The 27,719-nt window shown below is 44.0% G+C and overlaps 1 protein-coding gene across 8 annotated transcripts; it reads right to left on the reverse strand.

The window, feature by feature from the left end:
* CEBPB (CCAAT enhancer binding protein beta) lies at window positions 1-27,137 on the reverse strand. Of its 8 annotated transcripts, none has more exons than XR_007708907.1 (4): window positions 25,960-27,137; window positions 24,744-24,831; window positions 1,000-1,133; window positions 1-403 (listed from the first exon to the last, which is right to left on the reverse strand). XR_007708907.1 is itself a non-coding variant. In XM_035548062.2 (1 exon), the coding sequence occupies exon 1, from the start codon at window positions 26,851-26,853 to the stop codon at window positions 25,870-25,872; it is 984 nt and encodes a 327-aa protein (XP_035403955.1). In that variant the 5' UTR covers window positions 26,854-27,137; the 3' UTR covers window positions 25,330-25,869. The 8 variants fall into 8 exon arrangements, 1 of the variants encoding a protein (XP_035403955.1); XR_004778859.2 differs by lacking the exon at window positions 1,000-1,133 and adding an exon at window positions 24,928-25,005; XR_004778860.2 differs by lacking the exons at window positions 1-403; window positions 1,000-1,133 and adding exons at window positions 20,773-20,992; window positions 24,928-25,005.
* Between the last annotated feature and the right edge of the window lie 582 nt (window positions 27,138-27,719).

The raw sequence follows: 27,719 nt of genomic DNA on the forward strand, positions 1-27,719 counted from the left end.
CAGTTTGCTGACTGCTTTATTGCATACTCAGTAAGCCCTGCAAAAGCTTGGCCAAATTGTGGGGTTTAATGGACGCTAAGCATCAGGCCTTACATTTCCTCTTCTATGTTCTCTGTTTTAATGAAAACCACAAATCTTTCCGGGTGAATTGTTTCTTAAGTGAATTTAGAACAGTTAACACTTGCATTTGTAAATTTTGTAGAAAAACAGGTATTACTAGTTGCTTAGGACTCCAAGTGCTATCTCAGAGTTCATTGGATGGCAGCTGCAAAATCTTGGTACTAAGCCTTTGTTGATGATTAAGCCAGTGATGTTATTTTCAGTGCCATGGAGCACCTCCAGCTTTGGCTCCACAATGACCCGAGGACGACTCAGCACCTCGGACAACACCTCTGCAATTCGTCTGCAAAGTGAAAAAAAAAGCCAAAAAAAAAAATGTTTAGGACCAGATTTTCACAACTGTGTGTGCAGAAAGGTAACTGTATAACCACAGCACGCATCTGCTGAGATTTCTGATACCTTTGCGGTGACGGCACATTTGAATTATTCTTATGAATTGCATGCTTAAGCAATAAATGAGAGCCAAGTCCTAAAGCTACTCATGTCCCAATGCATGAATATGAACTGATTGTATTTTTAATATGAATGTTTGGGTTTCTGAGATCAGGCACTGAATTTTGATATGCCCTTATCTGAGGAAGTATCTGTGGTGCCTTCTCCCCAAGGTATCACTCCCAGATCCCACTGTGCCCTGGAGTTTTGTTCCACATTTCCTTGATTGCATGATCAGAAATGCTCTTTCAGTAATTTCCCCTCATTTCTTTTCACTAATGACAGATCTTTTCTCTCTGCAAAACCACCTTCAAATTCTTGATTTCTTTTACTGGGTCACTGTTAGCTTTTCTGTGCTGGAGATTTTTTGCAGATAGGCTTTATGCCAGTCTCCTGCATAAAACTGAATTACATCTTGAGCAGGTATGAACTTGGAACAATTCCTACCTCCCAGGTAAAATAACTCATCGGATGTATAGGCATACTGTGAATCCTGCACAGACTGAAGAGGCTGGGAAGCTGAAAGGAAATTTTTCTAACTCGCAGTTGAATTTCTCCTGGTGAAGGATATGTACAACCAACTGCAAGAAAACAAATGATTGTTCTGATTTATTTTCCACTGTAGGAATAATTGGTAACATTGTTCTTCTTGGCAAAGATGAATAGTTGGAACCAGACTATTTCAGAGACAAAATATCCACAGGGAGAGATTTTTGAGGCAGTCATAGGATGCACCCTACAGAGTGTGATTCTCATGACATTAAAGCAGTGCTAATGGCACTGTGATTAACTTCTAATGAAGAAAGAAATGAACCTGATAAACACAGCATAAATGTTCTACGGCAAGGACAATAAAAATGTTAAATTTTAGGCAAGGTCTGGCTCTCACTGAAGCCAAATCAGATGAGCTTACTGAACTTAGCCATAACAGGCAAAAGAATTTATGACTGTGGAGGACGAAGAAATACTGCCGTGAGTCTGAGCTGCTGAATAACTCTATACCACAGAAGAGATCCCCCAGAGTTTTGCAATAGTAACTGTTGTGCTACTTTGTGGAATTCTCTGACCCTTTGATAATGTTTCCTCCTTTTAACAGCACAATCCGCGCTGCTTCTTGAAAGCTTTTAGAATATTTTTCCTTATGCGTTTATCCTAGAGGAGAAGGCAGGACTGCATTTGGTATTTAGGACAGGGAGCTGGCAATCTGGATTCTTTTCAGCTTTGTCACTAAACCGTGGTATGACTTTGGTCTACTCATTGTAAAGCGCCACAGCTTAGGGAAGCTATGGGGAGTCTCTGTGCCTTGCGGAAAGGATCCTGTGTGTGCCTACTAAAGTGACCGCCTTCCCAAGCCTGGCCACTTGGCAGTCCCAGCTCCTTCACTGCTTCTTTGCTGCCTGGCAGAAAGTACTCCCACTTGTACCATGCTGAGGTTCATGTTCTCAGGGTACGCACACATGCTTCTTTGACACAGTCTGTGGTCTCCATGGAATTGTAACGCCGGAGCTTTGCTCATTTACCTTATCCCCAACATCAGATAAGCCTCGCAGTAAAACAGGAGTTTATTTAGTAACAATTAAAATTGAACATTTAGATATTAAACTGTGAGGAAGTAATGAAGTAAAATGAAAATTATTTCAATTCTAGCTGAAATTTTGCAACCAGAGGCCAGTGTTTTAGGCTCTCCTCCCCAGAATCTCCAAGAATGTCCACGCGCTCAGGCACTGGGATCCATTAGCCCCAGTCCCTAATATACATCATGCTCCATCCTTCTTGGAGCAACTCTTTGAAGTTCTCCACACTTCTGTTCCCTAGAAATTAAGTTTTATAATATAAATGCATCTCTAATTGGCTTTTACCAAAGCCAGCAGCAATGGATATTTTACCAGTGGTTCCTCTGGGTTTAGACCTAATTGACCAGAAGGTGTGTGAGCTCTATAAATACACCTGCTGGCCCTTCCTGGGAGCGAGGTGCCTTATTATTTCTCCTTTCCTCCTATCCAGCCTGCTGGCTACTGCTTCCCACCCACTCTGAGCTGCTCCCTTGGTTTCCTTATACAGAGTTATTAGTGTTATTCAAACACTGGTTATACACAGATTCTATTAAGCTTATGATTTGCGTTAGTGGTTTCCTATAGAGATCTATACGTGCGACATTATGCATATAGGTTAGTTATTGATAACAAGTTGCTCAGGGGGGACCTGTCTATGAGAACAGGAACTTCTCAGCTTTATGCTCTGACACTGTCACTTAGGCTATAATTTTCAAAACCCTCCAACAGTAACATGCTTCATTTTTAATATCTACCTTCAGGTGAGTCACTGAGCACCTCGAGCTTCTGTTAACTTCATTTGGATTTGAGGTGCTAATCTTGAAATGAGGCCACTGGCATTGGGCACCTCCAGCTTCCCCTGACTTTGGCTTTTGGGTGCTTGTTCTGGGGGGTGTACACACTAGAAACAAGCTAAACAAAAACATGGGGGTTTTTTTTGAAGAGCCTTCAACATTAAAATGGGACTTCCAGTTTCTAAAGGCTGACAGGGAATTAGTTTTGAGTCAGTCTTCGTGTGGTCATTTTTACTCTGCAATGAGAGTATTCTTGCACAGAATTACACTAAAAAAATTGTCAAGACACATTGTCTTTTGTTTCCATGAGTTTGCAAATATTCCCAAGCAAATGTGATGTAAACCAGCAAGACGCAGCTTTTATCCTCCCAAATAAAAGACCTTCCTGAACAACATAGACCCTCAGCTAACTTTGAGCTCCAGGGGCTGCCAGGGGGAGCGCGCTGCTGATCTCATGCTGCCAGCAGCCATGAGGCCCAAGCCTTTTGCTATGGCACCGACACGGTGCTGGGACAGCCTCTGCCTGAGCAGGTGTGCATTGCTGTGTGCCCAAAGCAACCAGGAACAGCACTGCTGTAACAGTAGCTAGAAGATTATAAAATGTACGTGGCAAAACAATTCCTGTCTCAGTGCACCAGGAGCTCCTCCCCATGTAAACAAATTCTTGGTCACTTTTCAAAGTTGGACTTTGCTTCTTAAATTATTTATGTCTTGTAAATTTAAGGTACCCTGAAAAAAAGGAGCAGAAAATGGACATTCAGGCACTTGGCACCATTTTACAAAATTTCTGTCTGCATTCATAGCGGCCTAAGCAGACAGATTTATTATGGATCTGGCTTTTGATGCTCCAGGCTACTGCAAAAAGTTAAAAGCAGACATACACTGAGGTCACTGCTGCATCTTGCTGCGAGTGTAATGTAGACATCTGGAGCACTGCTAGGTTGGCTCTCCCAAGCAATGGCAGCTGGCTGTGCAGCGGTGTCCTTCTGCCCAGGCAGAACGATGCAGCTCGTGCGAGCTCAGTGCTGCTACAGCCAGGCTACCGCAGAGACATGGACAAGGTAAGTTATAGCTGCTGCAGAGGGGGGGGGCTCCATATAATACTGGCATGACATCACGTTTTGATGAGACTTTAATAAAACTAAGTTTCCAAAGTCCTCTGGTGAAGGACATTATGTGTGTTCAGTCTGTTTCATTGCCTAATTATGAACAGCAACTAAGACTTCACACACATAGTTTGTAATTATTTGCATTTTGCAAAATTCCCTTGCCTTGACTTCTCTATTACTAGTAGTAGTATGTCTACTAGCAAGGCAGACTGCACATTTTATTATTTATCCAAGTGCCATAGACCAAGCCACGTCATCAGCCTGACATCTTCAGCTGACAGCAAAATGGCCCAGACCTGAAGCAGCTGGCTTGATGCTGCTGTGATTGTGGCTCACATGTACCTTGACAGAGACTCCACGTACCTTAGTAAACTGAATTAAACTGGTAGTACACAGGCATGCAGCACATACCACCGAGGCTGATTCTGCAGATCGTCAGACCATGAGTGAGCTTGCCCACAGGAGCAGTCCAACCTGAGGACTCCCAATGATTGCAACACTGCAGTGAGATTATTTGCATACATGAATTTGTGTGTGTGGATAAGTTCTTGTATTTATCAGTCCCGTAGTTCCTAGGTACCATCAACTTCCAGTGACCTTTCTGGGAGTTGGCAGCGTTTAGGACTGCATCGTATCCCATGCATCTGTCCTAATTCAGCGACTCACTTAACTGCGCCAGTAAGACTCATACATATCTTCATGCGATTTACGGAATGGGGAACATGTTGAGTACCTTTATGCACCTCTAATCAGCGATTTAATTGTACTTTCAAAACACTGCTTTGAAAACTGCGCTCTCAGTGAAGAATAAAGCCAACGCTAATGTTTTTTTCCTCATGCTATTAGGTTGGGTCAGATTGGGAAATGCATGTGCCCGTCAGTGAGTGGGCAGGCAGAGGCCGCCAGGCCGGCTGGCTTCGGGGCCTAGCTGGCGAGAGCTCACTGGGGCCTGGGCACCGATGTCCTACACAAAGGCAGCAGTTCCTCAAGGAGATACCTTGAAGCCAAAGTAACTGAGCAGGGGTTCTGCGTTATGTTATTTCTTTTCTTGTTGGTGTCTGTACACTGCAGTCACGGTGGTAGGCAAACCACAGCGTGGCCTGATTGTTTGGGCAGACGGACAGAACAATGACAGCCCCTTCTTCACAGACTGCGTCTCCTGAAAAATGCTTGTTTTCTGACTTGGCTGTGGGGTTTTGCAACAGTATGTAGTGAATATGTACAAATGGGAAAGTCTCCAAATGGTGACTGGGACATTAGTACGAAGTATTATTAATAAATGAATTGACTTTGTTTTTATTAGCTAAATAAATAAACCTAGGCTCATATTGTTGGAGTGAAACTAAAACTGGGAGAGACAACATTAAGAACACAACTAGAATAAAAACTGCCACACAGTAAATCAAAGAAAAAGAAAAGTACATGGCTATTAACGTTCTACTATAACATTCCTCACAAGCTCTCTGCAGTGTAGAGAACTGCAAGCCAACATTTTTCAACAGTCCCAAAGAATGTGAAATGTAAATGTTTAGAAGTGTGTTTTTCTTGCCAAGCTAAGAGCAATCATAAACATCAGCTTCTACTAGAAACATTTTAAAAAGATGCACTCCTTGCTGCCAGCTTTTGAGAGCAACACCATTTAAATTAGATTGGAGTCTCCTTGGATTCTTGACACTCCGTTGCTGCCTTTTATTTGCCAAAAATTGTTGGATTGATGCTGTTTGAATTTAAAGTATGAACTGCAACTGTATTAAATATGTTGCTTAAACATTATGTGGATAAGCAATCAATTAACCTGCCTAGGATTCATTTTGAGGAAGACAGAGGTCAAAAGAAAACGTTGAGGGAAAAGAACCGTTGTTTTAATTATTATACTTACTTTCTGTGGCATTACAAATGTGCATGGTGTTTTCCTGTCAAGTGGCACTCACAGATTTGTTGAGATGTAGTATTGCTGTAGCTAATAATATACTACAAGCTAACCATGGCTTACTTCTTACTGTACCCACTCTGCCTTTCAGCTGAGAGGCCTGTAAATATCATTAATAAAATTACCCAGTAAACTGCCATTGTAGATCTGTATTAGGTAATACTAAACTGCTGATTCTGACAGCACGTTATTTCTTCACAATAACATCCTCCCATAAATTGTCATCTGATAATCTTAGCCAAAATGTTAAAATACGGGAAAATTGAAATGCTTTGCAAACTAAAGCCAGTTTCAACTGATTGTTTTAGTTATATCACCCTCAGATTCCAAACAAATCAAATTATATAATTTTAGCATTTTCTAAAAAGTAAAACATTTTAGCTTTGGGATTCAAAGTTTCCATTTTAGTTTAGTACCTAATTATATTTTTGGAAACCCTTAAAGCAAAATTAAATATTTGAATCAAACCATTTCCGTACGAACCAAAACATCTTTTTTGTCAGTGCTGCTAGTGAATCAAATTTAATATGTTTTTAGAAGAAAGAGCCATCTCTGATCACAACCCAAAGCATCTCCTTATATAATCAGTGTTCAGTTCACCTCCCTTATTTTGCACCATGAGAGCAGATGGACTTGGGTTCACCTGGTTATTTGTGGATCATGGTTATTCATCTTTGCACTTTTCATTTTGATAAAAGACTATGAAATAATCTAGGAAAAATCTGTTCTTAGAGAAACTTTCCTGGTGTTATGTATAGCATCCTACTTGTTTGGAACAACTTTGTAAATTTGAAAGAGGATTTTCAAAGGCATAGAGAGCATTTTGGGGTACCAGTCTCAGATAAACAGATTCTTAAAGAAGGATGACAAATCTAGTGCTGCTTTGAAAACTCTGTAGTACTGAAATAGTAATGCTATGTGGTGTAATCATGAGATTTCATTTTCAGAAACAGTAATATATTTTTAGTTCTTTTTTTTCTTCCTTTTTTAATTTGTATTTTGGGATGATCACATGCTACTTTTACAGGGTACTTCTGCAAGTGTGGCTGCTGGGACTGTCCAGCTGCCCTGTTCTCCTCCAGTAGTCCCGTCTGAGAACAGCTGAACTTGTGGGGCATATGATGAAAAGCAAGGAGAAAACACCTCGTTATTATAAGCAGAAGATGCTTTGAATGGATGCAGAAGACTGAATTAATTTCCTCTTTTTCTGTCTTTGTTGCTACAGAAACAGTGATCTTTGGAGTTTACAACTGTTACCTGTGTCAAAGAAACGGAGACTAAAAATGAGTGCAAGAGCAGAGAGTACCTGCAGGCATTAAAGGGTGTAAGGACATGAAAAAGACCCAACAGCAGCAAATAAGAAGATGTGAACTATGCTATGCTCACAATGGAATCATTAGGAATTTTGCCATGAGAGCAGAACTGAGTTGTTCTTCCAGGTATGAAATGTACTGCAAATTACAAATATAGAGCTCACATTAAGAGGTTAAGACAGGAAGCTGTTTTCTTTCTAGGATGAGCCAAGAAGCTGCAATAGCTGGGTCTCTAAACTTGTGTATTCTAGCCAAGCCTTGGCAGAAGTCTTGCTTCCAGCATCCCTTGAGGGTGTTTTTACTTCCCAGTAATATATATCATAGTTCTCCCATCCCTTCCTTAAGTTCTAGTGTCCTTCTGTCTCTTTTCCGTCTGATCAAGAGCCTACACAGTAATCCAAAATACACTGGAGTCGGTAGATCTCTTTGCACTGTCTATAATAGGCTCTGAATCAGAACAGAGAGGTCATAGTTATTAGGTTTGTAATTTGTTTTGCAGATAAATTGGAACATTTTGCTATTGTTTTGATTTGAACCTCAGATAGTCCTAGAAATAGCAGAAATAGCACATACATAAAACAAGGTTCATGCCAATGGAACAATCAGAAGAGTTTATGTATGCCATCCCAAGAGAAATGGGATCTTAGTGGCGGAACCAGGAAAGCAGTCTCAGAGTCCTCACTTCCCTCCTTGTGCTCTCACCATTTGATCACGCAAACTCCCCCAGATTATCATAAAATTGTGCAAAGAGCAACATCCAGTAGAGACCAGCTCTGCCTGGCTCCAATGAGCCTGCCAAGGCTGTTGGGATAGCGAGGGAAGAGACACACAATTCATTTTAAGAAGGTTTTCCTCCCCTATTTTGTCGTTGTCTTTGTGGTGGTTTGTGAAATGCTGGGAAGGAACATTACAATGAACAAAAAATGTTCCAAGGAAACCAGCCTTCTCCATGCCGTTGCCCAACAAGCACCCAGCGTACCAACCGCAGAACTTAGCATAGGAGTGTATGACATGACACACATGGGGACTATGATTTCTGCTGGGGTAAGGTCTGTCTGAATTCACAGCGCAGAGAATTAGAGCCTGTCCCTGCCTGGTCAGGCTCTCCCTCACCTCCAATACAGATGCAGGTGCAAAATTATCAAGACCGTATTTTTTTGCATAATTTAAAGCCATAAAATGGAAGCTGCCCTTGAGCATTTGGCTCTTCCTCTCTTGCAAGTTAGGGCCAGATGCAAAAGAAGACTTAAGCACCTACAACTCAGTAGGTTCCTCCCTGCTCAGGATAACATTTCTTCCAGTACCAGCAACTTTGTGTCTAGACATGCCCAGAACTGCTGTGATCTGAGCAGCTTAGTACATAGTTCCCACCTAAAACCCATTGGGATCCTGAAAGAAGTAAAGGAGCCTACATTTTCTTAGGCCAGCCAAATCAAATGGAGTGTTCTGAACAAGCCTCATACACACCAGCAGGACCAGTCCCCTTGCATGGTACAGTCATAACTACTTTCTTTTAAATTTGACCAGAGGGGAGTGGTGCTATCTGGCTGAACAGTGCTTTTGACTGACAAATACAAGCAAAGTAAGAGACGTTCTTAGCCATTTCATGTAAGGGTCCAGGCCTGCCCCGGTCTTGTGGGGATTGTCTAGGAGAGTAAACATTCCCTTTGGGAATGAGATTGGAAATCTGAAAGTTTCCAACACAAAGAAGAAAGGAAAAAAACCACACACACACACACACAAGCCCCTTTCAAGGAAAACATAAATGTAGAGAATTTAAAATAATAATAATAACAAAAAAAAAAAACCTGAAGAAACCACAGTTATTTTGCTGGCTAATATCATGAAGACATGATAGTACTTGCAGCTTCCTGCTTGGACCTGGCTTGCTCCAAAGTTATTTTGTGTGTTAATCATGTGGTTTAGATGATGAAGATTAGGTCTGAGTAAGCTGTTTCAGATAAAAGGGGAAAAAGCAGCAACCAAACCTTCACCCAAAACTCCAACCTAAACTTTTCTAAGCTTTGGAAAAAAAAAAAAAAGTATTAACTTTTCCTTATTATTATTTTGTTTTGCAATTAAGATTTTATTTAAAGGTACTATTATTAGCTACAGTTATTCATTCAAAGTTTTAAAAGTGCAGAATGTTGTAAGAAGGACTACTGTTATCAGTACAAACACAAAAGTACATTTCTTTCCCTTTTCCTGAACTGAGCTTTTTAACAGCACTTTTTTTTAAAAATTCTTTTTACTGTTTCCAGTATAACCAACAGCATACTGTGTAAGTTTCTACACAGTCTTTTGTTTTCTATGCATCTTGGCCTGGAATGTTCAGTTACAGATTTCCTGATAAAGTCTCCAGCTGACAGCTAGCAATTTGGCCAATGTTTCTCAAAAAAATAGGTATATAAAATCACGTTCCAAAACCTAAACGGAAGTGTGTAAGGGGTCTGATTCTCAAAAAACAAGAATTGCTTGTTGCTCAGCAATTTTGAAAATTAAACTATGTTCTTTAGTGCTTTACTGTGTAATACTTTTAGATACCTATTTTTAAGTATTTGCCTCAATGGGTGGGATACTTTTGTGCTTGATTTGCACACATTTGGCATGTGGTGTGCAAAGGAAATTCATACCTTCTCCATTTATGCGCTGTCTGGGCTACTCTTTGCATATGCGTAACAAGTCCAATATTTGCTTATGCAGACATTATATAAGTACAATTGTAACTGCTGGCCCAATCCTCCATTGCTTTTAAATTATGCAAACTGGGAGCCTGGCACTTCCAGATGTGCTAGACAGGGTTTTACACACCCTGTGGACTTGCTCTGAGTCCCATGGGTTTGGACACAGCTGTAAGGCGGTGGGGAATCAGGCTCTAGGATATTGTATGAGAACGCTTTTATTTAGAAAATCAACTTTCTAGAAAATCAAGTCTCCTGCATTTCAGTCCACTATAATGCACCAGTGTGCAGCAGAGCTGACTTGAAACGACCCATAATGGACTAGCCATGGGGCAGGGTACCTGTCAGGAGATACCGTAACATCAGGCATTTCACAACAGAGCTGGACCTTGATCCTTCCAAAGTGCAGGCAAATAAATGAGATGCTCAAATTAGGAGTCAAGCTCCTTCACTGCAGTCACTGTCAAGAGATATATACCTTTAAAAAGAGATTGAGTTTCTCAGACATTATAGAAACAGGGATTCTAACAGTTAAGCATGATTAATCCAAGCCTTAGAGCCAAGAACATGCAAAAGTGAACTGTCACTGGAGGACATAAGACTGTGGCAAGCGCTGTCTGGAGACTGCTATTCAGTCGTTTGATTTTTCTGCACATCTGCAATTGCTGATTTCAAGTGGGATTGTTGGAGGGGATCTACTTTTCGTGACAGCTGCTGTTTGTGCAGCAGATCAAACCCAACTGCAGTTAGGATATATTAAAAATGGAATGAGTAAGCTGCTCTAGAGAGTGACTTCCATCATTATAAACTAAAGAGGCTTGGATTAGCATTTGAACTTTTTGAATACTTATTCTAATTAAACCACAGAATCTTCTGAGAGCTTCATCCATCACTAATTAAGACATGCAACCATTTATCTGTGGTTCATCCGTGCACTTAGCAGTTTGTGCTTTAGTGGGACTTAGTAGTGCAAAGTGTCTGCACTGGGGTAAATGCCACTCAGAGAAACACATGGGCTAATGAACTCTGCACTTTTATATTAACCGTCTTACCCCTTCCGTACCCGGGAATACTAGTGTGGCTTCAGATGTGGAGCTAAAACAAATAACACACTTCAAAAATAAACTGCCCTAGGAAGTGTCTCTGAGCTTTTTAATGTTGAATTAAAAAAAAAAAATAAAAACACGTGAATGCAAATAAGTTTTCCTGCAAAGAATGCAGCACAAACTTCCGCGTGTTTTGGTAGTATCTGAGAACCGGAATATAAAACTGCCTGTAAACAACAGTGAATCTGACAGGTCTGTTTTATTTTTCTCCCTTCTCCATCTTCCCCAGTATAAATTAATAAATATTGATGAGAAAGAGAAGCAATAAGACTTATCTATTAATTTCTCTCCTTTTATTTTCTGGACATGCTTAATTTAAAAGTGTGTTGGGGTTACCTTTAGTCATATATATGGCTGTTTGAGCCTTTTATTAGCCATGATTCATTCTGCATATCAGCACAAGGTGGTGATCATGCTTTCAGTCTATATCTGTTCCATGATGCTCAGTTATCTGTCTGCCCTTGAGCTATCGGTAGGTATGGATTTGCATGTACACTGTTGTCCTATGACAATAGTATGCCAGGAATGACCGGTCTGGTATTACCTGGTCAGGTGAGGTTCCATTCAAATAATGTACATGCCACCAAAACAATTCAGATCAAAGGTCTGTCTTTCAACAGAATTAAAATGTACGGACTTCTAAAGCAATTTTAGCAGTTGGCTTTACAAATGAACTTATGTCAGCTGCTCTGTATGATGACTGACTAAATTACTTATATACCTAATCTTATCTAGCTATCTGTCTGTCTGTTTTTCAGCATTTCAGTACCCATCACCATATTATCTAGGCGCCACCATAAGATTAAGAAGCTCTGTAGTGACATTCTCAACGTGATCTGTTCAGAGGTCATTAGCAGAGCCTTTCATACTGGAAGACCGGAGGAGAGCAAGGAAGTACGCAGCAGAAGGAGAGAAAAGGAAAAGAGGCGGTAAGCAGTTGGAGCCATTTTAGTTGTGCTCATCCTGTGTGGCTTGCTTAGCTAGTACTGAAATGTAAGAACCTCATGTCAGCTGTCTTTATTTTGATATGAGGACTATAGTACTTGTTGTTACACTACTGTTACATCAGAAAATTATCTCACACGGCCTCCAGATTGCTGTCCCTGTGCTTTCTTCAGATGCTGTTTACCTGCTTGGTCTTTATGATTTCTGTATATTACTGCCTCAGAGCAGGATATTTCTCTCAAAAATTCCTAGCAGAGAGCAAGCACTGCATCTCAGAGAACCACCTTCTCCAAACTAATATATTAGCTAACATTTTATTTTTAGCTTAGCATGTGAATCCTACAAACACCTTGAGCTTGAAGAAGGAAGAAAGGTGGTTTTTAATGTACACAAAGTTACACAGGACCCATGGAGTCAGGAGAGATAATTTTGTCCCACGAGACCCAGTCTTGCTTCCACTGAAGTCACCTGCTGTAGGCTCTCTGATTGCCATGGGCGCATGCTGAGGACAGACAGGGGCACTTGCATTCTGGAAAGGTGACACTGCCTCTACTGTGTTCACTGATGCAGTTTTTTGCTACCGTTTCAAGAAATACACTGGTAGGTGAAAAAATGGCCAAAGCTCTTTATTTCACCGCTGCAACTAGGAAGCTGGTTCAGTCCTGAGGAGGCCAATAGCAGTATGCTGACGCACTCAAACAAACCCTCTGGGGGTCTTTTGTACCCCTTTTGGTACAAAAACATGGGGATTTACACTAGGGGATAAATAGGTGGTTCCAAAGCAAGAAGGAAAGAGCCAAAGTTGGACGCTAACCACAATACGTGGGTGTAAGCGATTACCAAAGGCTTCCAGTAACTCTGCTATCATCAGAGACTGTCTTTATGGGTATGGCCTCAAGAAGTTTCCCTCCACTTAATTAAAGAGGCAGATAAGTATCTAGGTGGAGTGTGCAGATAGGTTCTGAATGAGTTATCCACTAAGGCTGGTTCGCTGCACCTATTGTTAAAGCCAAAATATAATATCAGATTAATGCATTATATTTGCCTATTATAGCACTATGTCATCATTATATGACATGTTATAATTAAAGCCCTGCGTTAGAAACAAAACTATTTGGCTTGGGATAAGTTGCCTTTATGACTTCTGTGGTTATGATTTCCTCCTTTTCTTAACCCCTTAAAACTGCATAATATAGCTATTTGTAACTGTATAAAGAAAGTTTCTAGTTTCAGATTCTAATCTCGGGTAATTCAATGTAAATAAAGTCAAAATCTGGCAGATAGGCTTTTCCTGTGTCTGAGTATTTGCTAATAGAGGGAAATGCCACGCTGCCCGGGTTGAAGGAGTCACAAAGATGGGCATTAGATTAAATGCGAGCACACACAACTCGCCATCTAGCCCTTTTACTCTGGCCACATCACTTCCTGATTATGTACAATTTCCCATTACTTTTTAGGAGAAGAAGCCACTCAGCATGCTTTCACTCTTCTTTTTCCTTCCTGGAACTACAGGAGGAAAAATTGGTTATTAGACTGGTTTCTGGACCTAGCTCTCAGGAAACCATGCTCACAAATGCAAATCTGCAGAATGGGTGTGTGATTGCATGCCTAACTTGGAGATACGATTTAAGATTACAGTTTGGGTAACTGACTATGTTAATGTGTTTAATTAGTGATTTGCATATGCAAGCTTTTAAATTTCAGTAGTTGGTGATTCATGCAGTTAAGTGCCAACCTTAGCCTTGCTGTCAGGTTTAGGTAGAGAGTGTGCCAGCAGTACCCCCTATCTCCCACATCAAATGCACAGGGCAAGTGTTGTCACCACTCAAAAGGTAATTTCCTGAAAATAGTCAGGCTTTGTCTATTTGAGAAGCAAACGTGCTGTGGGGTTATGAATTTTCCTGCTGTTGTTTGGTAGCAGCTTTTATTATTCAATATTTTGCAATACCCTTATATAAATCTAATTGATGTCTTTTATATTAGTAACCAAACTTTGCATTTGTTTAGTTTGGAGATGACCACCTTAATAAAGGTTAATTATGAGAAGACGGTTGCCAATAGCTAGGGGTGATATCCCACTGTCTTAGTCAATCGGTGAGAGTTTATTCTGTTGCTGCAATGCTGTTAACTCAATAGTTTGCTTCCTAATTCGTGGGTGACCTTTTGCCTAGACTTGGACAGAGCTGGGTTTGGCCTTGGTAACTTGCTTGTGCAGTTTTAAGCTTTGAGCACGCCAAGCGCTATTTTGTTATTTCTGTTTCACATACATCTTGGAAATGTGTGTTCGCTTCACGAGCACACTTTCTCCCGTGCAGGAAGGCCCCAGGTATAAGTGCCAGATTTCTCAGGTCATCAGTCTGGGATATATGCAGAATTTGAATTTATAAAGCTTGCTGGAGACACATATTTAGCATTTCATCTAAAATAAGAACATTCCTAAAGTGAAAAGTAAATAATGTAAAAATAATAATATGCAACAAGGTGATTTTTTTTGCACAGAAAAGTTATTTCGTCAGCTTTTGCTGTCGGTAGCCTGGCCCCAGCTCAAGATGGGCCCGGCTTCCCTGCACAGCTGCTTGCTCACACGGGTAAGTCACTAAACTTGATCCCACGGTGACTGCTCCTGTTTGCACAGAAAGGAAGCTGCGAAGGGATGACTCAGAGGGCAAAACGGGATGTAATGGGCCACACATGGGCATTCCAGAGGAGTGTGTTCTCGTCAGTGCTAATTAATTTTCTGCTCTGCAAAATACTTAACAATACAAAACACTGGTAATTTCTTCATTCTTTAAACATTTCCATCAGTCTCTTAAAGGTGTTTTTATGAAGTCCATTCTGTCCTTTTCCATGTTGATTGATGAGTCAGACCTAATTACATCGACAATTTATGATCATGACATGTTGTCCCTGAGTAGCATGTTATTACATACTTAATAAAACTGCAGCCGTACCCACCAATATCAGGAATTACATACTGTCAAAGGGAAGGGAGTTTGAAAGGAAAATGCTGAGGAGTCAGAGAAATTCTGTGAACACAGAGCTCAGATTCCAGGAGAGGAAAAGGAAGATAGTATCTGACTTTAAGATCATTTCAAATACCTTAAAAAGTATGAGGCATGATAAAAATACAGCCCCTGCAGAGGATTTCATCATGAGGGATAGGCTTCTGTACTCACCAAGTCAGAAAAATTACTTTCTAATAGCATCTGCCTATTTTACATACATAATGAGCCAAATTCTGTGTGGTCATGCTACTGCCTGGGGAGTGTTTAGAGTGAGGGACAATTGTGCTTCTAGTCATTTTCACCAGAAGACTGTCCTGAAGAGTGCACGCTACAAAAATAACTGAAGGCTTTCCCTGGTGAACTCATTTTTATTTTTAGCATTTAATACAAACTTTAAGCAATTAAACATGGCATTATCGATGTCTCTTATTTCATATTTCACACTTCTTTAAACAAATAACACCTGAAACACCCGCCTCTATTCTCCCACACCCAGGAAGTGTCTTTCTGCGGAAAAAAGAAGTGGAGCATTGAAGGGTGAAGTAACTTGTCCAAAAAACAAGTTTGAAACAATGCCAGAGACAGGACTATACTTTCTTTTCTCCAGACTCAGTAGGTCATCATTCCTGCCTAGTTATATGGGGCAGAGTAGCAGAGGCTGAAAAGCAGCTATCTGGGCGTAACATGAAGCACAGGACCAGTGCAGCGTGCCCCTGTACCACGGCAGGGCCCCCCAGCTTGCTTCGCTGTGTAGAGAGACCAAAGCCCTCCGGAGATCCCGAGCTACTGTTCAGTCCCTGCAGGGAGGCTGGACGAGGACTCAAATTATCTCAGAGAGTAAGTTCTGTGAAGTGCTTATTTGGAGGTCACTTTTACCCTTCTCCTCCCCTCAAGACATTGCGGTAGTTGTCAGAGGGAAGAACCTCACACTGCATTTATAAAGCTTATAGCAGTGGGCTTTTCTGTCCTAAATTTGTGCACAAGTGGTTTGGTTACAAACAGCTGTGGATGTTGACGAGCAGTGCATGCAGGAGGCTGAGTCAGTCAGAGTTACCAGGACATGAGAGTAAAAGGCAGCATTCCTCACAGGCGAGTTTTATGCAATATTAAATGTATTTGACGTGGATAATTAATTTTCCCATTTGTCCTCTTCACTTCCTACCCAAGTGCCAATGAGAAACCCTTCTCAGCATAAAGCCTGTTTTGAAGCAAGGGATGCAAAGGCCTGAAATGCTGGTGTCTGAAGTGCTTGTTTTACACCAGCAGAGCCTAACTGCTAAATGGTGAGAATAGGGAATGAATATGGGGCTGTTGGGAGGTGCTCCTCACCCTCCTCTTCTCTGACTGCAGATGAGGATGAAGCCAGCTTCTGCCATGTGTTCACAGGCAGAGGCACTTGCTGCAAAGATAACTTTTCCTTGAGGAAGAAAACCAACCCTATAATTTCCGGACATTGGAGTAAGCAAAATAACCCTCAAAATGGGAGCAGCATGCAAAAAGCAGAACAGTGTCTGCCTCAGTGTACAGAAACCAAGAAGTAATAGACCCAAGAGGTCTATATTGCCATCTTCCTTATAGGAATCTGTTGATCAGGAGATTAGGAAGGCACTACCCAGAGAGCGCAGCTACTACCTTGATTAGCAGTTTCATAGTCTCGTAAAAGGCACCTCGTTTTGCTCTCCCATGTAGGTGGAGCTTTGTTGGCAGGTGGAGCATAGGAAAGGATTGCCAGTATTTTTTTTTCCACATCTAATCCTGCACTGAATGCCTAAGAGGAGCTGTTGCAGAGGAGGGGTGCTGCCGAGGGCTGCCGGCTGCATCCTCCAGCTCCATGGGCTCCCTACCACACAGTCGCTGCTGGAGGAGGGGACGCAGACACGTGAGGGGGTGTTTGTCCCTGAGCTGCCCTGTGCTGGAGAATGCTGCCCTGCTCCTGCCTGTCTGGGTACGGCTGGGTACCAACCTGCTGCTGCCCTCTGCTATCCCTGGTTAAAGCAGGATTTTGCCTTTTTTTTTTTTTTTTAAGAGAAACCTTGTAGTTTTACCTGTCATAGTAAACTGACTCTAATGCCAGTAAAGCATGCCTAATTGGCAGGATTTAGAGACTGATCATTTCAATTTATGCCCAGAACAGGTAGGGCAGCAAAGAAAGCCTCTCCCACCCAACCCCACCCCTTCTCACCAATGTGCCTCAACCCTGCCCTGAAGGGACCACCTGGAGGGCTGAGAAGGGAGTTCCCTCCCTGTGCGCAATAAAAAGGCACAGTCCTACCGTAAATACCAGGGTAAGCTTATGGCTGTTTAATAGTTAGTGTACCTCTGGTAATAAAGCTCTTGCAGGGCTCGTGCAGAAGAGTACCTGCTAGTGAATTAATGCAAAAGCAGGAACCATTGGATAAGGTTTTGCCTTTAAAAACTTGGCAAAACCCACCAGAGGAGAATTTTCACTTCGTGTTACCGTGAGGTCAGTGAGAAAAGAGTTCAGTGCCCCTGGCGTGTCTGTTGGAAACAGTTCCCATCACTGCCACAGTTTGCAATAGCCTTCCCAGAACCATGCACTGGTTGGTCTCACTTCCTTCTTTTAAAGCCTCTTTGCCCCATGGAGATCTGCCTTGTAGTCCTTTTTGCCAAACCCTTTCTAATCTGCTAACCTCACTTGTGAACTGTATCCCCTGCAACCAGGCACAGGATTGTATTGCAACAGGTTTGTTTGCATCATTCTCACCCATTCCGGGTGCCTCATCCTCCGCAAGCCAAAATCCACAGGAGCTAATTCTGGAGAAAGGCACAGCTTTGGTACAGACGGAGGAAGAAAAGTACCAAGGAGTAGTGGTTTTCCCCTGTAAAGTGGGAGTATCTATTCATCTAAATAAAATGCTCTGCAAAAAAACAAACAAAAAAAGCCCTGTGCAAACACCATGTCACTCTGAGCCTTCAGCAGACCCGTCTTATGCAATTGCAGAACTAAAATAAAAATAACATTTTCCAGTAGCCATTAGTGGCACTCAGATTGCCCAATGCAGGCATCATTGCTTTTCTCAGCGTCTGCTTTATCAGTTGCCTTCCAGCCCGTAGAAGTCCATGGTTCTTGGCAGCGGCTCCTGCTGATGTGGAGTGGGTTGTTGCCTAAGAGTGCTTTGATCACCAGCCAGGTACTAACACCATGCGTTGGAGCAGTGGCTTGCCAGCCCCGGCCAGCATACACACTGAACGGGCTCCTTCAGCACAGGAGGAGGAAATTAGGATTCGTTTTGGCCCATCCGGGTGCATCTCATTCACCATCTTTTGCACGTCCAGATTTTCTGCCATGTTTTCTTTCCCAGGATTTATGCCAGTGGCACAGCTGCAACACAGCAGTAATCCAGAGGCCAGGCAGCTATCTATGCCTGGGACTGGAATGGTGTGTTTCAGCAGAGCACTTGGCACATCCAAAACTCGAAAGCTGGTGTTCAGCATTGTTTTGCTTCTGCTCAGGTATAACACATGCTCAGGTGCTAGTGCTTTGTTACCCTGGGACCCGATGGTAGCTGTTAGAGCATAGGCAGTGTCCCACTAGACAGATTTTCCTTCTGTCCTGAGGAGTGCAAAAATGCTGAAGCCACCATCATCACCTTTTGTACAGGAAGGGACACCCACATCAGCCATGTGCCTGGGTATCTCTGTAGAAATTGAATATACGATATGAAAGTGCTCAAAATTTTCTAGGGCATGTGGTATAAAACAGAGGAAGGCACAAAAATCTTCCCAGAGACACAGTGATCTCAGATCTATGTATATACAGATCCATGTAAATGCATCCATGTAAATACAGATCTGTGCATTTATCATTACTCATGGGAGTAATAATAGTTCCACTGAAATCACTGCAGCTACATGTATAAAATGAAGCACATATGTAAGATCAGGATCTAAATATATAATAGGCAAATATACCTGCAGCTATGGCAACTGCACTTACAACTAGAGATGCACATATGTGCACACAGTTCCTATTACATTTAGGGGCTAACTAACGATCTAAAGATATATGATAAACTGGCGAAAGAACCAGGACCAGAAACTGTGTCCTTCCGTTCTCATGCTTTTGCTAAAACCCAGTACTTATGCCTTGCTGCTTAAGTTTTGTCAGAGTTCTGCATTCATTAACTCTGCAGCTATATAATTTGCTTTGAAAGTGTTTAAGGATACTGCGAACCCCATAGCTAAAGTCCTGCATAAAGGCCTTCTGCCTCCTCTCCTCGTCCTTCAGATCTGGGGACTCGACGCAGCAGTCGGAGCTGTTCTTAACTTGGAGCAGAACAATATTTTCTGCCACCATGAGTGGTCATCAGGAGCACATCAGCAAAACCACAGTGCTGCTTGGAAGTTATGTCTTGACTGAGCTGGTGTAAAAGCTAGCTTGCGTGCAGAAGTTAGGCATAAGTGGCTATGGTCCAGCTTGCATTCCTGTAAGCAAACTCCTTGATAATTACCCCTTTTTTTTTTTTGTAATTCTACTCATCTCATTGTGCCAAGTTATCCCACAGATTTTGTTCTGCTCCTTGTACATTTAAATGTTAGACACACTTAAGTATCTCGAAGAATTACATTCTAGGTTCCCTTTCTCTCCTTTTATATTTCAAAAAAACAATAGAGGCAGAATCTGTGTCCTCCTGTTCCCTATAAGACACCTAGACTCGGAGAAATGCAGCGAATTGCAGTCAGAAACATCCACCCCCGAGTTATTGTCTAGATGACAGAGGCTGGGGAAATTAGCAAAACAATGTTTCTGCTAGCTAGCCACCAGTGCTCTCTCCTTCTGCTTCTCAAACCGGCTCCAGGCACTTTCTCTTGTTCTTGTGATTCCCTTCCTGAATTACTTCAGCCAAGTAATTGTTTCATCATGTTGCACAGAAATATTTTCCCATCGTGTCACCGTGACATTCATTTCTAAAAGCAAAGCCTCTATGCTCACTTACACAAAATATAAATCAAGCTCACAAAACTTTTGTGGACCTGGATCACAGGTGAGCTAATGTAGGAGGGGAACACAGTCAGTGGATGAGGCATTAGAGGGATTTTTGCATTGTTTGAAGGAGACTGATTCCTGTTACTGTAATTTCTAGACAACATCAATGAGCTACCTACCACAGGCTTAATGAAATGCTGTTGCAATGGACTAGCAAATGCAAGGTATTTATAGGAAACAAACCAGCTGTTGCGCTTCTTTTATGTGGGGATAGGGACCATAAGCTTTCGTAGCCTCTATCAAAAACTCAGCTCCTTACTCTGCCTGGCATGATGTTCAAGCCAATCAAAACGAGGTCTGCTGACAAAGCCAGCACTTCTGTAGCGTGCTGTAGGGAGGGAATGCGTGAGTTCTGAGATGATTTATTATTCTGCAAATTGTATGAAATTGTAAGCCCTAACTAAAGCCTCTGATTTAAATACCCTGGACTCTGAGAAAGTGCTTTGAAAGCTATGTAATGTGTGATACAGAGGCAGGAGCAGATGGGACAGGGCAAGGCAAAAAACTGATGTAGATCAAAGCCTTCCTTAGACTGTAATTAGCTAGAAAATATTATTGGAACTAAATAGCCCAAATTTGTGATGGCTTAAAAACAAATAAGGGTTAAATTTGGCTCTGCTCTGTGAAACTGTGACAACCAGTCAGAAGGTTTGGAACCAAATGTGTCCCTCTTGTAAACACAAATCAATTAGTTTCAGCAACTATTAACCCATTTATCCGAGTTGGGAATTCCAACCCTATTGTTCTTCACACCCATCCAGATCTAACCACCAACATTTGTAGGAGGGGAAGAAAGCCCTTTATTCAAAACAAAGCAGTCAAACAATTTAGCAGGTGGGAAAATGATCACAAAAGGATTTTAGATCCCAGTTGATAGAACTCCCCAAATCAGAATCAGAGCTGTGCTGAACTTGAGAGCTCTTCTTTACTGAGGCTCAGGACTCAAATCCCACAGCGGTTGTGCTCCCGGCTGCTGAGCTGCAGGGTCTAGTATCACTGCAAAGAGAAACTGTCTTGGGATTTCATGTAGTTTTGCATCAGGATTACACTGCATCATATGTCTCACATGGTCCTGATGTCAATGCACGGCCATTTCCAGGTGTTTACATATTCTGCATGGATTGGGCTGCTCAGCTGCCCAGGCTGGGTCAAAGCAGGCCTCAATTCACATGATAGAATCAGAAACCTCTGAAATAAACGGGATATTATCCAAGTTTACAGCTTGTACAAAGTTTAGCTTTCTGTTGAAAAGATTAAACTCTCAGAATTTGTTTTGGGTCCCAGCAAATAGTTAAGTAGAACTTCATTATTTTAATAATTTCACTAGTCTGTTCAGGGTGCATCGCCCAAAAGAAGAGCCAATTCCCTCACATATTTAATGTATAGATTTCGCCACATGGTTCTACTTTTACTTCACTGAGTAGTTAAAAATGGTAGTCAGAGTTGGAACAGAATTGTTTCCTTGGGAGTACTTAATTATATTCCTAGTTTTGTTTAGATTTCTTGATTGTATTAGGACCCTTGCAACATACATGCGTGGGTTTACATTTTACTTCACACTTCACATTAACGTATGAGTTTTGCCCTAACATTCTGACTACTAAGCATGTGCACAGAGTTAAACACACAAAAAATAGGCTAACCCGCAGGAGAGTAGTGCGATTTCTTTTGTATTAGTTCTTAGTAGGAAAAAGAGTCAGAAGCAGATTCATCATTACCCTGTCCACCACATGATCATCTCTAACCAGAACAAACTGAATGCAAAACCCTGCCGTTCTAGTTCGGTGATGGTTTAGTTTGTGTTGCTCTGAATAACAGGAAAATGCAAGACAATACTTACTGTATCTTAAGTGATACCATTATAAATGACAAAAGAAGATGTGTAATTTGGCCTCATATACATTTTTGTCTTTATTAAAGCAGATACTGAGTTGCATTGACTTTTATTCTTGTCACAGCTAAGGAAACATTGCTTGAAAACTACCTAGTATGAGAGTAACTTCATATTTTCATACACATCCACATCAATAACAGTTGGTCTAGCAAGGAAATTGTAAAGGTGAACACTTCACAAAGCTTTTTTTTTTTTTTCAGGTTGTAATTTTGATATAAGAAGGTTATTGCAGGAATGAGGAAAAAACTATGCTGTTACCAAATGTGATTGAGTCTCCCAGCCCAATAACCCTTTGGTGCAATTTGGGTGATTTTATTTGATAGAAGATAAACAATTAGTATAGAAACAAGTGTAAATTTTCCTGCATCTTCCAAGAGTCAATAAGGGAAGGCAGCAGGCAAAGTGTCAAAGCAACACCACCCAATGTCAGAGCGGTATTGGGGCTATACACGCTTTGGACAGATAAGCAGAGGCTAGCAATTGCTATTAATAGACAGAAGACCCATTAACAAAATCATACTTGTGTTTTTGAATATTTTGGTTTAAAATGATACATATGATTTCTTTTGCAGAACTAAGCACAACTGAATTTAAACATTAGCAAATGATAAAACGGTGCTAGATGCTTTGGAAATGGGATGCCAGTGCTAGGGATGTGGTCTTACAGACTTATGTCTAAATAGGAAGAAACTCTGTTATTTTGGTAGTAACAAGAAAGATCTGTACGAATCAGTCAGTGTAGCATACAATTTGAAAGGGGAAAAACAACCCTGAACCAAATGACATTTATAAACTTCCATAAAATTTGAAACAGACTCGTGGAGTAAAGGCCGTAACTCCTCTGCGTGGTTTACCTGCAAATAGCCTGCAAAGTCCTACCGCAAATTGCACTGAGTCACTTTAGGAAGAGAAGCTAAAGAAACCTTGCAAGAAGACAACTGAGACGCACCAAGTACTGCTTTCAGTCAACCGAATCTTGCTTGTAATAGGAAGCTATATCAATATTTGGAGCCGAGCCCCTGTTCGGACAGGGATTTTCCAATTCCCCCCCCCCGCCCCCTTGATTAGAAAAAGTATGTGGACTCTTTTGTCTGCTTTAGTACTAGAATTAGTGCTCAGATTCATTTCCAAACTACTTTTTCCCAAACTGTTTCCAAACTTCTTTTTTTTTTTTCTAGGAAATGTTTTAATTTCAGGGGCTTTTTCATATGCTTGTTTATAAAGCAGGGTATTTCATGACCTCTATGCATTTAATCATGCTAGAAAGCTCCTAAAATGTAAGTTCTGTAGCTAACAGAAGATTAAGAATTAAAGATTCAGGAATTCTCTTTCTGACTCTTTCAGGTTTGTTCTGAGACTAGTGTAAAATTAGTGCATTTGTGTTCTCGGTTTTCCTGTCTGTAACTGCGTCCTTTTGACAAAAACTCATCACTGCACAAGTTTCCTCCTGAATGAGAAATCTTTAATCCAAATGAAGAGATACAGGGCAATACAGCAGGAATTTAAACATTCTTTAAATTGCAGCAGCGCTGCCCTGACTCTCCTGGAGCAGGCAAAGTTTAAGGACGGGGATTAGCTCATTCGTGCCTGACAGAGCTCTGTCTCCAAAACTGGACTATTATTTAAACAAATATAAATACCTTTAGTACATCTTATCTTTCAATCTACCCTGCCTCCCAGCCCTCATAAACTGAACTTTTGTTGGAAGCTTTGTCATTTATAAAGAAAGAAAGAAATGTATCTGAGGACATCTTCAGTCCTGCAGCAATTCTGCCCTCAGCAGCACTCAGCTCCGACTGGGAACGCAGCTTGTGAGTTTGGGTAACATTACATGGCCTACAGCACAACAAGAAAATAGGATCTAACGATGTGGATAAGTTTCGTAACTAGAAGAATAGTAGAATAAACAGCCACAGGAGGCTGGAGAAATCAGCGTCACGAGGGACAGTCAAGACAAGATCTAACGTCTATCTTGCCTGCAAGAACTTGAGTCAAGCCGGTGCAGGAGCTAGCTCACCCGAGAAGATCTATTCTTAGGGTCTCATAAAACCAACTTAACTGTACAAATTAAAAAGCAAACAGCAGAAATCTGTAGCAGGTCTAACACTTCGTGCTTACCAGTGCCCAGCTCCTAGCAGGAGCTACGGAGGCACTGCAGGAGCAGGGAACGCACAACAAATTTCAGGAAGAGCTCCGGGAGTTTGTCCCGCCAGAGGAAGATATGATCTTAAGTGTCAAAAATGCAGAACAGTTCTTTCAGTAGAAAACATGCTTTGCTTAGAGAAACATTAGAAATAAACAACAAATTCGATATTTGTCCTGAAATCCGCTGCTTTTTGTATTGGAATGTATAGCAGCCAATTCAAATGCATTGGCTTGATCCAGAAAAGCCCGTCTGTACTCAGCTGTCCAACGGCACAGACAGTTAAGGAGTTTCTGTTCGGAGGCACTCGACTTAAAAACTTACTGCTTAAATTTGGCCTAACAGGAAAATGGAAAATGCTGAGTAAGAGCCGATCATTTTCTCAACTCCCTGTGCGTAACCAGCTCGAGACTGTTAGCTGCTCGCAGAGCTGCGTGCGGCAGTGAGCAGCGGGGGCTCGGGAAGAAACGCGGCTGGGGAGCCGTGCCGAGCCTGGCTCCTTCCATCGGAGGCAGAGCCCCAGCTCCCCTGGGAACAGAGGTGTAGCCCAGAACCAGCTTCCTCCTTCTCTGCCCCCCCAGCTTGTCTGCCACTGTCCCCAAACACAGAAGCACAGAAACAAACGCCTCTCAACAGAGAAACTCCATCTACAGGTTTTTAGGAAAATGTCTCAAGAGAAAGGATAAGGGAGTTGTTCGTGTGCCTCTCACCTGGCCGGCTGCAGGAGAGCTTCCTGAGCAGTGACCGAGTTACCGGCATCCAACAGAAATGCTACTTTCTGGTGTTTGTTCCTGTAAACTACAAACATAAGAAACGCTGAATCACAACTTAGAGAATAGAAACTCCGTAGAGAAAAATATATATATATAAATAAATTAAAGCTTCCTCCCTTACTTTTTCTTCCTCCCTCCCACTTCAGACTCGGAGTTACTTTGCCAAGGACTGGTCCCGGTTTGGACAGCACACCTCGCTCTACATGTTGAGAACAGCAAGAAGTGCAAAAACCAAAAACGCCAAACAACCACCTCCTCCCCAAACAATACCCAAGCGGCAGCTAAAGCAAGTGATTAGAGGAAATAAAATGAGGCAACGAGAACTGGCTGAAGCTTCCAGCCCTGCTCTTTACTGGCTTTCTCTTGGGGTTTTTGTTTTTGTTTTTCTCTGAGTCACAGAGAAAGTGAAAAGACCAACTGCTCCATCCTGCTCCCTGATCACAGCACTGAGCCAGATGCAGCTAGAGTTTCAGCTCTGCCTTTAAGCTAGCTTCAAACGTGCCTTCCAAATAAAACAAGCTACTTTTTTTAACCTAGTCATAAAGTTTATTAAAATTGTTCATTAATGCTTCAAACGTAGCAAGAATGCATAGATCCCAAAATATACATATGTATTTTCTTATAGAAATAGATTATTCTTTATAATAAAAAAAAAAAAACGTAGGAACATCTTTAACAGATTACTCAATCCATGACTGACAGTTACACGAGATTGCATCATGTACGCAGCATTCCCAGCCATGCTTCAAGGATTGCATCACTTCGCCCTGCTCTCCTCTCGCTGTGTTAAATACCCCCAGCGCCCAGCAGCCCGCAGAGCCCCGCGGCCGCCGGCCCCCGACCCCCGACCCCCGGCGCGCCCCCGCGCCCTGGCGGCCTCGCCGGGCCCCTCCGCCGACGCGTAAATAAAGAGCAAACCGAGCAGAAAGCCCCGCCGAGCCCGGGGGGAGCCCCGGGGGCACGCTGCGGGCCCCCAGCCCCGGGCTCCCCCGGCGGGGGGGGGGGGGCGCAGCGGGGAGCCGGCCACCGGCGCTCCCCTCCGGCCGGCCCCGGGGAAGGGGGGTCAGCAGCGCGGCGAGGAGGCGAGCAGGGGCTCGGGCAGCTGTTTGAACAAGTTCCTGAGGGTGCTGAGCTCCCGGGAGAGCTGCTCCACCTTCTTCTGCAGCCGCTCGTTCTCGGCCGTCAGTTCCAAGACTTTGTGCTGCGTCTCCAGGTTGCGCATTTTGGCTTTGTCGCGGCTCTTGCGCACCGCGATGTTGTTCCTCTCCCGGCGCAGCTTGTACTCGTCGCTGTGCTTGTCCACGCACTTCTTGGGCTTGTTCTTGCCCGCGGGGGGGGCCGAGTAGCCCCCGCCGGCCGCGGCCGACTTGGAGGACTCGGAGGGGTTGGGGGTGCCGGGGGGGCTGGAGGAGGACGAGGTGGACAGGTTCCCGCTGCTGCCGCTCGGCACCGACTGGTAGCCCAGGTAGGAGCGCACGGTGCTGCCGTAGGGCGAGGACATGCCCCCCGGTCCCGGCCCGGCCCCCCCTTCTTCCTTACGGGGCCCTTTGCAAGAGTCCAGGGTCTCGAAGACCGGCTCGGCTTTGGTCTCCACGATCTGCGGCGGGAAGCAGCCCGGCAGCCCCCCCGGCTTGTGGCTCTGGCTGCCGCACGGGTGGCCGTGCCGGCCGAGGCTGATGTAGGTGTAGTCGGGCTTCTTGCCGCCGCTGCCTTTATAGTCCTCGGCGAAGAGATCGGAAAGGAAATCTTGGCCGCCGCCGCTGCTGCACGGAGGCTCAAAGTTGCCCCCTGCTGCTGCTGCGGGAGGAGGCGGCTGCGCCGGCTGCTGGGATGCTAAGGGGTCCAGGTAGGGGCTGAAGTCGATGGCTCGCTCGTGGTCCCCTACGGTCAGCTCGGTCATGGAGCGGCCCCCGGCCGCCCGCGGGTGCAGCTTGTTGAGAGCAGCCAGACAGTCCGCCTCGTAATAGAAATTCGCCACTTCCATGGATTTAAAGGCGGGCGGCTGGATGGGGAGGCATGCTGCGTCCCAGGCCACCAGGCGTTGCATGAAAGCAAAGGGGGATGCGGGGAGGAGAAGACGGCGCAGGGGGCCCCCCCGGCAGAGGATCGAGCTGCCGCCGTCGGGGTGGGGGGCTCCAGACCCTGCCTCGGGCTCTGGCGCTGGGCACCGCGGCTGCTGCGCTGCCCCCCCCTGCGCCGGCTCAGTCCCTGCGGCTCGGCGGGGCTCTGCCGCTCCGGGTGCTGCGGCTGGAGCTGGCGTTTCTCCTGCGGACCATCTGGTTGCGGGGCCCGCGTCCTAAAAGCCTCTGCCTTAGGAAAGTTCCTCCGCTCGGTTATTTATAGGGGCGGCCGATCCCATAGCAACAGGCGCGTCACCGCCTGGCCGCCTGCCACGCCGAGCCGCCGCCGGCCCCGGCCCGCGGGTGCGGAGCGGCTGCGGAGCGGCTGCGGGGGCCGGCACCGCCGCCGGGGCCGCCCGGGACGGGGACGGGGCCGCAGGTGCCCCTCGCTCCCCGCCCGGCCCCGGGGAGGGGGCAGCGATCGGCCCCCGGGGGTGCGGAGCAGCCCCGCACCCTGCCGGCTGCGCGCGGTTTGGGGCCGCAGGGGTGCAGCGCTCCCCCCTGCCAGGCTCGTTTGGCCCCCGGGGAGACGGAGGCAGCGGGGGGTTATTTATTTGTTCGGTTCGTCTTTTTCCAAGCTCTTTTGCCAAGGCAGGGGAACGCTGCGGCCAGAGGGCAGACCGCGCTATTCGCCGTGCGGCGCTCGGGGGAGGAACGCCCGGCGGCCGGCAGCGCTGCCCCGTGCAGGGGAGCGCAGCGGCGTTGTCCGAGGGCCGGCAGGGAGCAGGGGGAGGCGGCTCCAGGCTCCCTGCTCGCCGCTGGAGCAGTCACAGCAAAGCCACGGCTCCCCTCC

Source organism: Cygnus atratus, chromosome 16 (genome assembly GCF_013377495.2).
Source record: "Cygnus atratus isolate AKBS03 ecotype Queensland, Australia chromosome 16, CAtr_DNAZoo_HiC_assembly, whole genome shotgun sequence".
NCBI lineage: Eukaryota > Metazoa > Chordata > Aves > Anseriformes > Anatidae > Cygnus > Cygnus atratus.

What these genes read in the sequence shown, in the direction of transcription:
- CEBPB (XM_035548062.2), bottom strand. Translation starts at nt 26,853, where the DNA reads ATGCAACGCCTGGTGGCCTGGGACGCAGCATGCCTCCCCATCCAGCCG.